This window comes from Camarhynchus parvulus, chromosome 4A, assembly GCF_901933205.1.
Source record: "Camarhynchus parvulus chromosome 4A, STF_HiC, whole genome shotgun sequence".
In the NCBI taxonomy this organism is placed as follows: domain Eukaryota; kingdom Metazoa; phylum Chordata; class Aves; order Passeriformes; family Thraupidae; genus Camarhynchus; species Camarhynchus parvulus.
In genome coordinates this window covers 15,581,903-15,593,110 of record NC_044600.1, presented here as the reverse complement: position 1 = coordinate 15,593,110, position 11,208 = coordinate 15,581,903, and the positions used below count along the sequence as shown (strand labels likewise).

Here is an 11,208-nt window from a genome sequence, read left to right as displayed (position 1 = left end):
GCTGAACTTGTTGGAGAGAGACCAAAATCTTTGAGTGCAAAGATGTGGATGGGCCCAAGCATCGCAAGCAGAGACAGGCTGGATCCAACACCACGGAGTCCACACACACAGGCAGAGAGGCAGCAGACAGCCTGGCAATAATCCACACTCTGGATTGGGCTGAATCTGATCAAAGAGCACAGGGAGAGGTGCTTGGGAGGAGGGCTCATTCAGGAGCTTCTCACAGAGTTTTTGAAGCAGACCTGAAAGCCCAGGGCCAAAACCAAGTCCTGAGCCCATGGGGTGCAACCTCTCTTCCCCAGGACCCTGTGCTGACAGAACACACAGAGACCCACACCCTGCACTCACAGCAGCCCACAGGCCCTCAGGCAGCCCCCACACTGCTGAGCACACAGAATCATTGAGGGTGGAGAAGATCTCTGAGACTGAGTCTAACCTATGCAAACCAGAGCATGGCACTGATTGTCGTGTCCAGTCCTTGAACACCTCCAGAGACATTGACTCCACTTTGCTGGGCAGCCCATTCCTATGCCTAATCACCCTTTCTTGAAGAAATGACTCCTGATGTGCACCCTGAACCTCCCCCTGGCCCAGCCTGAGATCCCGTCCCTGTGATCCCGTCCCTGTTCCCCGGGAGCACAGCCTGACCCACCCGGCTCCCCCTCCTGCCGGGAGTCGTGGAGAGCCACTGGGACACCCCTGAGCCTGCTCTTCTCCAGGCTGAGCCCCCACACCTCCCTCAGCCTCTCCTCACGGGATTTGTGCTCCAGACCCTTCCCCAGCTTTATTCCTTCAGCAGCTCCGTGTCCTTCCCGAGCTGAGGGGCCAGAGCTGGGCACGGGTGTGGCCTCAGCAGTGCCCAGCACAGGGGGACAAACACTGCTCTGGCCCTGCTGGCCACTCTGTTGCGGTACTGGTCGGGTGCCAGCGGTCTCTCGGCCAGCTGGGCCCGCTTCACACGGCCGGTGCCGCCCGGGCGCGGCTCCCCCGGCAGCTCCGGCAGCTCCGGCACGGCCCGACCGCGCCGCCATGGGCCCCTCACATCGCTCACGTGACACCGCCACACCTGACCCGCGCCAGGGGGCGGGCCGGTGCGCGCCTCGCCACTCAGGATTGGCGGAGGGGCGGGCGGCGCCGTGCGGCGATTGGCTCCACGGTAAGCCCCGCCCACCGACTCCCCGAGGATTGGGCATGCGGGCTGTCAATCAGCGGCAGTCCCGCGGCGCGCCGGGGCGATGGCGGCCGCACGGTGGATGCTGCGCTGGGTCGCGGCGGCGGCGGCCGCGGTGGCGGCGGCGCTGGCACTGGACAATGGCCTGGCGCGGACACCGCCCATGGGCTGGCTGCACTGGGAGCGCTTCCTCTGCGCCACCGACTGCGCCGCCGAGCCGCGCCGCTGCGTCAGGTACCGCCGCGGGGCACGGGGAGCCCGGGGCAGCGCAGTCACGGACAGCCGGCTCGGTGCCCCGGCAGCCGCTGTGCCATCCCGGGTAGCGGAGAGCCGGCCCGGTGCCCCGGCCCGCGCTGTGCCTTCCCCGCGCTCCCCCGGGTGCCCCTGGCCGCCCAGCCCCGCGGCTGTGCCGGGGGTACACAGCAGACGTTCTCCGCTTTCTTTGCCGGTGGTGCCGTGGCCAGCGAGCAGCTGTTCGTGGAGATGGCTGACAGGATGGTTGCCGAGGGCTGGAGGGACGCGGGCTACGAGTTCATCTGCATCGACGACTGCTGGATGGCTCCGACGCGGGACAAGCAGGGCAGGCTGCAGGCGGACCCCAAGCGCTTCCCCGGGGGAATCCGCAAGCTGGCCGACTACGTGAGTGCCACCGCGGCACGGTGTGACCCAGCCGGGGAGCAGGGGAGGGCAGCACGGCTGGGTGGGTATGGCGGTATCACTGCTGAGATAAGGCCCTGCCTGCCACTGTGGGGTTTTGCTTCCCTTGCTGCCCCAAATCCTCTTCCTCCTGCCTTGAGGCTGCCCCAAGCCAGGGTCCGTTTCTGTCTGCAGGTCCACTCCAAGGGTCTGAAGCTGGGAATCTACAGCGATGTTGGGAGCAAGACGTGTGCTGGCTTCCCTGGCAGCTACAACCACTATGACCTGGATGCCCAGACATTTGCTTCCTGGGGTGTGGACCTGCTCAAGTTTGATGGCTGCAACTCTGAGTCACTGGAGCTGCTGGCAGAAGGTAGGCACGGGCTCAAGGCAGCTATTCCCATGGGTGGGAATATTCTGCAGGCAGCAGCAATTCTAGGCCCAGCATCAGGCTCCAGGGACTCGCTTTTCCCTCAGCATACTCATTTAAGGGGCTTGCTTACAAAAGCAAATCTGAGGCTCTGTTCTCAAGGCCAAGGTGTTGAGTGTTGCTGTGTTAAGTTTTTACCTGCTCAGTCTCCTGGAGCTGTCCTTCCAGCACAGCTCAGAAAAGGAGCTGGGAGCCCAGAGCCTGGATCAGGCTGAGCACAGACACATCAGCTGTGGCCTTTGGGGGTGCCTGTGCTCCCTCAGCTCTTAACTCAGCACAGGCTTTGCACTTCTGCAGGGCCTGTACTGCAGAGCCCAGAACATTTCACACACTTAACCCTCAATCCCTTTGGTGGGGCCTTGTCAATGTGAATCAGCCTGAAGCTACAACAGTTTGTGTCAGCCAGAAAAGGAGCAGTTAGGAGGGCTTTTAACACATAAAAACGAAGGGAATTATGGCATAGAAATCCTACTGGGGTTTTTCTCTTAAAGCACACCAGTGTAAATACCACTTCAGAAGAGATTTGCACAAAGGCTGGTGAGCCAGCAGCTGAAAGCTCTGCAGCTCCCTGTGCTGAGGGGACTTGGCTACAGCCTCTTTTGAAGCACAGGCAAATCCCAGTGCCACAGGAGTAGATTTATGGGAAGAATGCTTTAACTTAGAAAGCTTTTTTCTCTTGAGTGGGCTCTCTGGCTGCTGGCACAGTCTGCACCACCACGTTTGGCAGCAGGAGTCCTGCACAAAGTCCTGTCTCTGCCTGGCAGGGACAACCTGCCCAAGTGACAATGCCATCAGAGCCAGATGGTGGGGCATATGCCAACTGCCAGAGACAGGAGCACAGCTCAGCACCCTGAGTGACAGCTGAGCTGAGAGCTCCTGCTGGATCATATGTGCAACCCAGATACAATCCAGTTGTACTGAAGCAGTTCCAGAGGAAAGAGCAGACTTTTCATTCCCTCTCTGCCAATTGGAAGTGACTGAACAGGGCTGTTTGGGGACAAGGACAGGAAAAACTCGAGCTTTTGCATTCCTGCCCAGTCCATATGGCGCAAGGGCCTCATGAGAACCTACTCCTACATCACCCAGCAAAGCTGCACTGCCTGATAGATACTGACTTGTGTTTCCTGGGTATCTAGAGGAAAAATGCCTTACAGGAAAGCTTTTAACCTCTTCCCCTGGCTGTATGTACAAAGGGATCAGCAGTCTTGGAGCAACAGCCTGCCCAAGCAAAGCCCCTGTCCCTGGGAGGCAGGTGACCAGCTGCAGACTTTAAATTCCCCTGTTCCCCCTGTGGTGTCTCAACCACAAAAATGTGTTCAATCTTAATTTTGCAAGAGTTGAACTGAAACCTGAACCTGTGACATCGGCTTAGTTCTGCTGTGTGACCAGGGAGGTTGTGTAAGCTCTGTCTGTGCTCTTCCTCTAGGATACAGGCGCATGTCTGTGGCCCTGAACAGGACTGGAAGGAGCATTGTGTACTCCTGTGAGTGGCCTTTCTACCTGAGGCCTGTGCAGCAGGTAAGGAGTGCCTCCCAAGGTTTATCCTGGGGCTCAAGTGGGAAGAAGAGAAAAACATTTAACATTGCAAAACAGCATCCTGAGAAACGTGCTGCTCTCTGTTCTGACAGAGAACAAGGCTGTAAAATGGAGAAAAAAAACCTTTTCTTCCAGAGTGCTGAAGCATTCCTAAACCATTGCTCTGCTGAAGTAGATTCAGTAGGATTATGCAGCATGAAGGCACAGCCCAGATGGAGCGAGCCAAAAAAACCACAGCATCCATCTGCTTCCTCTCTCCAAGGAGCCAAGCAGCAAACCATTGGCAGTGCAGACACACAGCCTAGCAGATAGCTCAGGGTAATTCCTCCTGGACACAGAGTGCTGCAGGCTCAGCCTTACAGACAGCTCTGGGGACCATGAGAGAGGCTCTGTGACATCCCCTACCCTGTTCAGTGACAAATTTCTGCCAGCCAGGGTCTGTGATTGACACGCTGCCCTCCACCCACAGCTGGAATTAAATGCATTACTCAGGAAAGGGTGTAAACCTGAGAAATAGCAATAATTACTGGGATATTACAGTTTAACACCACTGGCCTTGTCACACCTTCAGTAAAATTGGGAAGGAATTTTGTAACAGAGCTGGTGGTCACAACTGTTCTCCCAGGAGGAGCAATAGGGTTGTCTGGAACGTGTCAGAGTGGAGGTACTGGGCACAAAGCATTCAAGGGAATCAGCACACACTACATCATTCAGATAGCTGGTGATGGAAGGAAGGTGTTACCCTGGTTCTCCCCCAAGCTACCTTTGGTGCAGTCTAGCTTTGTTGACACTCCTGTTGTACAGCCAGGTGCTTTGTCTAATCACACTCATTGTTCTGGCAGCCCAATTACACAGAGATCAAACAGTACTGCAATCACTGGAGGAACTTCTATGATGTCTATGACTCCTGGAGCAGCATCAAGAGTATCTTAGACTGGACAGCACTTCACCAGGACACCATTGTGAAGATAGCTGGGCCAGGGGGCTGGAATGATCCTGACATGGCAAGTACAGCAACACCCACCCCACCTGAAGCATCAGCAAAAAAACCTTCCCTCAGCTGTGGGCTAAGAATGGGAAGGGAGAGAAACATTGAGGGGAGGGGCTCTGATGGGACCCTAGGATCAGGATCTTGGTGAGAAGGTCCAGGGTGGAAAGAGAACTGCAGCTATGGACAGTAAGCTCCATCTTTGTGTCACACAGCCTCCACAAGCAGTACCAGCTCAGGACACAGATGTGGCTTTGGGGGACAGTGTCCAAAGTGCTGATGTCCCACCAGAGTGAAAACCCCTGGGTGCAAGCACTGCAAGAATCTGAATCCAAAAGCATTCTCAAACACTGCCTAACCACTTAGAGTTCTCTTCACTTCCACCAGGGACTCATCCTAAACTGCCACGCAGTCATTGCTTTTTCCAACCGGCCGGTCCTGCTCCTGGCCCTCAGCCTATCTAGCCAGGCTCCAAAGAGAGGTCCCACCCTGTGATTTCCTGGTACTGGTGGCCCAGATTGGCCCCCGCAGTTAGTGTTACCAGGCACTTTTTGTTTGCTTGTCATAGCTGGTGATTGGAAACTTTGGGCTGAGCTGGGACCAGTCGGTGACTCAGATGGCCATGTGGGCTATAATGGCTGCTCCCCTGTTCATGTCCAACGACCTGCGGCACATCAGCCCCGAGGCCAAGTGGCTGCTCCAGAACAAAGAGGTGATTGCCATCAACCAGGACCCCCTGGGCAAGCAGGGATACCAGCTTTCCAAGGTACAGCAGGAGAGGGGGGGTTCAGAGTGGGGCAGGGAGGGATGAAGAGGTGCTCAGGGTTTGGGAAAGGAGCCCGTTTGTTCCTGAAGCCTGCTGGAACAGACAGGCACGAAGATCACCACTTCAGCCTCCCACAGCCCTGGGTTTGTTTTCTCCTTGGCAGGACAAGAACTTTCAGCTGTGGGAGCGGCCCCTGTCTGACCGAGCTTATGCTGTGGCAGTGCTGAACCAGCAGGAGATTGGAGGGCCCCAGAAATTCACCTTCTCCCTCACCTTCCTTGGCAATGGGCTGGCCTGCAACCCAGCCTGCTCCATCCGACAGGTGCTGCCAGCCAGCAGGGACTGTGGTGTGTACAGCTGGATCTCCTCCCTGAGCGTGGAGGTGAACCCCACAGGCACTGTGCTGCTCAAAGTCCTGCCCCTATAGGCAGAACAAAGACAATCTTTTCCTAAGCCTCAGGCTCTGTCTGAACTTGAGGCAGGAAATTCATCTCCTTCTTCCAAGCAGGTGCCTTTCTTCTCAGGCATTCATTATCTGAACCTTCAGCTGAATGTGACAAATTGCCATCACTCCATCATCAAGAGGTGACAGAGAAAGGGTGAACAGCAGAGCAGGGCCCCTTTCCCTGGCATCTCACCCAGCTCCTCCTCCAAGGGGCTGGAAGGGCTCCAGCAGGGCGGCAGCTCCTGTTCACACCCACTGCCACTACCGAGCAAGGAAAGGCGAGGGATGCACAGGCAGCACCTTACAGCTGGCCTGGAGCATTTTAGGGACAATAGGGAAACACACCTTGGCCACCTTGCTCTCTTTTCCAGACCTGGACACACAGTCCAAGAAAAGCTGCTCCCACCCCCACTAAGGAAACCAAACACTTGACTCAGAGCATGGACATGCACTTCCATCTTCTGACAACTCAGGGACTGACATGAACCGTTGTACTTCTTAGCAACTTTCTTGACAGCTGCTATCAGGCCTTAGGACTCAAGTGAGGGCTTCCCCTCACTCCAGGAATCTCTCACCAGTGGCTGTCACTTCCCTTTAGATGACAACTCCCTCCCCACCCTTCATATGGCCACTGCAGTCCCCTTTCTCCATGAATCCTGCCTCCCAGAAATCCCTGAGTGCTTGCTTCCCACTGCTGGTAGCAGCCTTTAGGTTGCAGGAGACGGATAATCACTTAAGCAACCATCTTGTGCAAATATATTATCTTCTGATTACAATACAATCAGAATTTCTTGATTTGTTCTTCTGTGATTAAGCACTTTGATTAAAATCCCTTTAAAAGCTATGCTTTTTCTTACTTGCAGTGTACAAAAGTACAGCATGATATCTGAAATTAAATAATGGTTTAAAAAACAGGCCAGTTTGTTCCAGTCATGTAAGTTTTTGTGAAATTTATCACTAGAAACAGCACTCAATGAAACTGATGTAATACAGCTGTACAGTCCACCCCCCAGGCCAAAGCCACCACTGCCTACACAAATCTGAAAATGCCATCACATCAGCCACTATTTAATAAGCAAAAACACAGATTCCCTTACAGTTCAATAACTGAGTGCTCTCAATCATGATGAAGATGTGAAGAGGCATCTCCCCATCCTCCAGCTCCATTTTCACTACGAGAAGCTGCCCGTAAGGGTGAACTCTGCATTGCATTCCCAGCACCTGCTAAGAGCAGACTTTCTACTCACAGAAATGTTCCTCTCTAAGGGGAACTAAGCTGTCCTGGAGGCTGTCCCCACAATCTACCATACTCTGCTTGTTGCCCATTTGAAACTTCACTGCTGTGCTTGGCCTTCTTCCCTCAAGCAAAATGCTAAGAGGAGCCAGCAGCAGTTGGCACAGGGGAAGGCAGCTGAGGCCTGTTACACCATGTGCCGGGGTCAACCACAGGCACGGAGCTGTCCCTCACCTCTCTGAGCTGCCACAGCTAATGGCACCTGCCTCATTACCTAATTAGGGACCTGCCTAATGGTGCAGGTATCAAGCCCACTGGCTGCTCCAAGGCCTTTGCTCCTCAGGCCAGTACAGCTGTTTGTAAAAAGGGGCCTACAGCCAAGTGCAGGGGCTGTTCAGGGGAGTTCATAAACGAGCCTGCACCATGTTCATGCACAGAAGTCACTGGCACCCATTACAGAACACCTCTTGGAAACATAGTAAAGAGATCCCAGCTACTGGCAGGGATTTTTCAAAAGCCAGGTTAAAAACTGGTCTGTTAAATGGTTCTGCAAGCAACAACCTCCCTGCTGAGCTGATGTACTCACAGCTCCCACCCCAAGAGAAAACACATTAAAAAAGCAAGGGATCAATCTAATTACTTTAATACGGTCCATAACGATGAGCAGGACGATGCTCAGAACTGGATCACCTGGCCCTGTAAGAAGCAAGAGACAAGAGTGAGTTTATTCACCACTGAGTATTGCCCCCCTTTCTCAGCCACTCACAGAATACAAACTCACCTTTCTCTTCTTGTCTCCTCCCAGCTCAAAGTGCTTGCACCTCTTAATTGCCAGCATCCTCTTGGACCTGCAGTTGGGTTCCACACACTCCAGCCTCAGCACAATCTTCTTGGTGGTCTTGGCCTGGGAGAAGGAGCAGGGTGTTTCAATGAACCACACATCCCCAAGCAGACAAACTCTCAGGGAGAGCTTGTTCCCTGCACTCCTGAACATTCAGTTTGTTCCCAAAGCATAGAGAGACTACAAACACAGTTAGGCTCCCTCCACTGAAAAGAAGGTGGCACTTTAAGGATCAGTACAGGAGTGAAGTGGATTGGTATCTTCACACAAAGAGCACTGGCAAAAGGATTCAGTGGGGCAGGGCTGGTTCCTGCAGGGATCAGCCATGCTGGAGAAATCTGTTCTACTGAACAGAGCAAGAAACTCACACTCTTAGTGTGGAAGCACAGACCAGCAGAGCTCAGGAGAAATCGAGAAGAAAATCGGGCAAAAGAAACACCTGGAAGCACCACTGGCAAATTTTCTCTGGAGGAGCAGTGACACAACAGGCTCAGTGCAGACCTGTAGCTACTCAGAAGCAGGATGAAACCTGAAAAACTGCAGAGGGAAGAATCCAAAGCTGGAGGCTGCTGTAGCAGCTGGACAGGGCTGTAACCACCAGCTAAAAACCTCAGCCAAGCATCCATACAATGCTGACTGGGAAAAAACAGAAATGAGAATTGCAGTGTGCAGGTAGAGAGTGCCAGCAATGCAGCTGCTTGGTGTACCCTGCTTGCAGAAGCATTTTCTGTGAGGTCTCCCCACTTCCTGGCACAAAGTCAACTTGAAAACCCGCTGCCTCGTTTTTCCTTCTTGCTGGAAGGCTTCCTGTACACCTCCAGCAGGACACCAGGGCTTCCCAGCAACGAGCCAAGCAGCTCTGTGAGCATAACTAAATAATTCACACAAAGTAACAAACCCACCCACTGGGGTTTGCTTCCCTGCTGTAAATACACCAAGCAAGCAGACAGCTCCTTTCCCTTTGCCAAGCCCTTCCCCTTGGACAAGCAGTGAAGCAACGTTCCTTTCACTGCAAATATCCTTTCCAGAAAGACCCTACTCCCTTGCAGCATCAAAGCTGAGAAGGTGCTCTGCAAACACAGCCCAAGTCACCCTGCAAATGAGAAGCATCTTCATGAGACAGGACAGCAAGCACATGAGCAGTGTTCTTGATGGGAGCTTGCAAGGGAGACGGAGAAGGATTTTACAAGAGCACAGAGCGACAGGGCAGTGGGAAATGGCTTCACACTGACAGAGATTTTGATTAGAGAGTAGGAAGAAATTCCTCCCTGCGAGGGTGGGGTGGCCCTTGCACAGGTTTCCCAGAGCAGCTGTGGCTGCCCCTGGATCCCTGGCAGTGTCCAAGGCCCGGCTGGATGGGCCTTGGAGCAGCCTGGGACAGTGGGAGGTGGCCCTGCCATGGCAGGGGGCTGGAACACGATGGTCCCTTCCAACCCAAGGCATTCTGTGATGAGGAGGGGACATCTGCACTGCCAGCACAGTACTGCCCTAGCACAGCCAGAGCAGAGCACTGAGGAACACTCCCTCAGCTGGGCATGGATTGCCAGGGAAGCTCCTGTTCCTGAGGAGCAAACTCACTCACCTTTTTACGGAAGATGGGCTTGGTCTGGCCCCCGTATCCGCTCTGCTTCCGATCATAGCGCCTTTTTCCTGCCGGAAAAACAGCTCTGGTCAGGCAACCACCGAGGAGATGCTCCAGGCACAACTGGCACTGCCTAAATCCCAGCACAGCTCAGTAGAACCAGTGCCACGGCTCTTGTGCTGTCCCCAAAAGTGGAACCTTCCCCTCAGCTGTGCACCCACCAGACACACAAGGTCAAGGCACTTGATTTATTCAGAGTTCTGAGCAGAGAAAAGTGCTGCATGGTAAATCCTCAAAGCCAGCACACAAAGGGCCGAAAATATTTATACAGTCCTGTTCAGGTGATATTAGCATAATTAATCCACATCCGTACGGGCAGAGCTACCATTGGATTCACTTTCTTTCACCTCAGCATATTTTAAACTCACAGCAGGGCTCTCCCTCGGCTGGCCAGCCTGGCTCCAGTTGTGCTTTCACAGCCAGCCAGGTTCACCCAGAGCACATTCCCAAATTAGTTAAACATTTCTATAGGACAACCATCCGAAACTGCTTTGCGCTAACACGTCCTTAATCTTTCTCCCTGTCTCATATTTTTATAGTTCCCTTTATTGTACAGCACATCCTTTAGGCCAAGATGTCCTCCCCAGCGATACAAATGTTCCTAATGTACACCACCCGTGCAGGGCACACCACACCCGGATCGCACGCAGCTCCCCTGGGTCGCGGCCCGGAGCGAGCCCGGGCTCACCCTGCGCGTAGAGCGAGTCCTTCCCCTTCTTGTACTGCGTGACCTTGTGCGGCTGGTGCTTCCCGCATTTCTTGCAGTAGGTCCGGCGGGTTTTCGGCACGTTCACCTGGAGGAGAGGGAGAGAAGCCGGTCACGGCCGCTGCGCATACGCCACATCCCGCTCCGAAGGCCCCGCTACCGCCCTTCCCCTTTCCTCGGGCCCTGCGCTGCCATCCGGGGATGGGGAAGCCCCCGCGCCGGTCTGACCGCCCAGCACGCACCCATGGCAGGGGAGGGAGCCCGGCCCGGCGCAGCCGCGGGGCGGATGACGGCGGATGGAGCCCAGCCCAGCCCCAGCACTCACCATTTTGGCGGCGGCGGCCGGGAAAGGAGGCAATGACCGGAAGCGGAAGTGAATGTGAGCTGGGAACCATAGAGAGGAGCGTGCAGGGGCGCGCAGGGCACGGCGCCCCCTGGCGGTGGGAGGAGAGCAGCCATGGGCGGGAAGGTGGGTGTGCGACGAGGGGTGTGAGGGTGGGAACTGTGGGGTCTGCGGGATGCAGGTGACATCCAAATGTTTGAAACACAAACTGTGTGTCAACAGAGTTCCTTGTTAAGGTTGACATGTTTCAGTGATGTCAAACCTGGGTGGAAGTTAACAAGGCTTGGGAAGGATTTACCATTACAGAGAATGCAGAATTTAGGAGCACAAGAATGATTGGCAGAACTCTCAAGACAAGGATGTAACTAGCAAAGCTAACTCAACAACTGTGCTGAACAGCTCTGAGTGGATAAAAGAGATTCCAGATCACAGCACCAACTCACAGACCACCAACCCAAGAAACCCACTGA

At 54.5% G+C, this 11,208-nt stretch overlaps 2 protein-coding genes across 2 annotated transcripts; one reads left to right on the top strand and one right to left on the bottom strand.

Annotated features, from left to right (window-relative positions):
- Window positions 1–1,223: 1,223 nt before the first annotated feature.
- GLA (galactosidase alpha) lies at window positions 1,224–6,883 on the top strand. Its single transcript, XM_030967429.1, has 7 exons — window positions 1,224–1,405; window positions 1,636–1,810; window positions 2,003–2,180; window positions 3,664–3,755; window positions 4,616–4,777; window positions 5,330–5,527; window positions 5,691–6,883. Exons 1-7 carry the CDS (start codon window positions 1,236–1,238, stop codon window positions 5,952–5,954), a joined length of 1,239 nt encoding a protein of 412 aa, XP_030823289.1. The 5' UTR covers window positions 1,224–1,235; the 3' UTR covers window positions 5,955–6,883.
- Window positions 6,884–7,833: 950 nt separating this feature from the next.
- RPL36A (ribosomal protein L36a) lies at window positions 7,834–10,817 on the bottom strand. Its single transcript, XM_030967443.1, has 5 exons — window positions 10,721–10,817; window positions 10,378–10,483; window positions 9,630–9,697; window positions 7,988–8,110; window positions 7,834–7,902 (listed from the first exon to the last, which is right to left on the bottom strand). The coding sequence occupies exons 1-5, from the start codon at window positions 10,721–10,723 to the stop codon at window positions 7,882–7,884; spliced, it is 321 nt and encodes a 106-aa protein (XP_030823303.1). The 5' UTR covers window positions 10,724–10,817; the 3' UTR covers window positions 7,834–7,881.
- Between the last annotated feature and the right edge of the window lie 391 nt (window positions 10,818–11,208).

Bases quoted from the DNA above. Each gene is read 5' to 3' on its own strand.
- GLA (XM_030967429.1), top strand. From the start codon at position 1,236: ATGGCGGCCGCACGGTGGATGCTGCGCTGGGTCGCGGCGGCGGCGGCC. The intron at 1,811-2,002 runs GTGAGTGCCACC...TTCTGTCTGCAG, and splicing joins TCCGCAAGCTGGCCGACTAC to GTCCACTCCAAGGGTCTGAA. The intron at 4,778-5,329 runs GCAAGTACAGCA...TGCTTGTCATAG, and splicing joins GCTGGAATGATCCTGACATG to CTGGTGATTGGAAACTTTGG.
- RPL36A (XM_030967443.1), bottom strand. The intron at 9,698-10,377 runs GTGAGCCCGGGC...TTTTTCCGGCAG, and splicing joins GGACTCGCTCTACGCGCAGG to GAAAAAGGCGCTATGATCGG. The intron at 7,903-7,987 runs GTGAGTTTGTAT...TGCTTCTTACAG, and splicing joins GAGGAGACAAGAAGAGAAAG to GGCCAGGTGATCCAGTTCTG.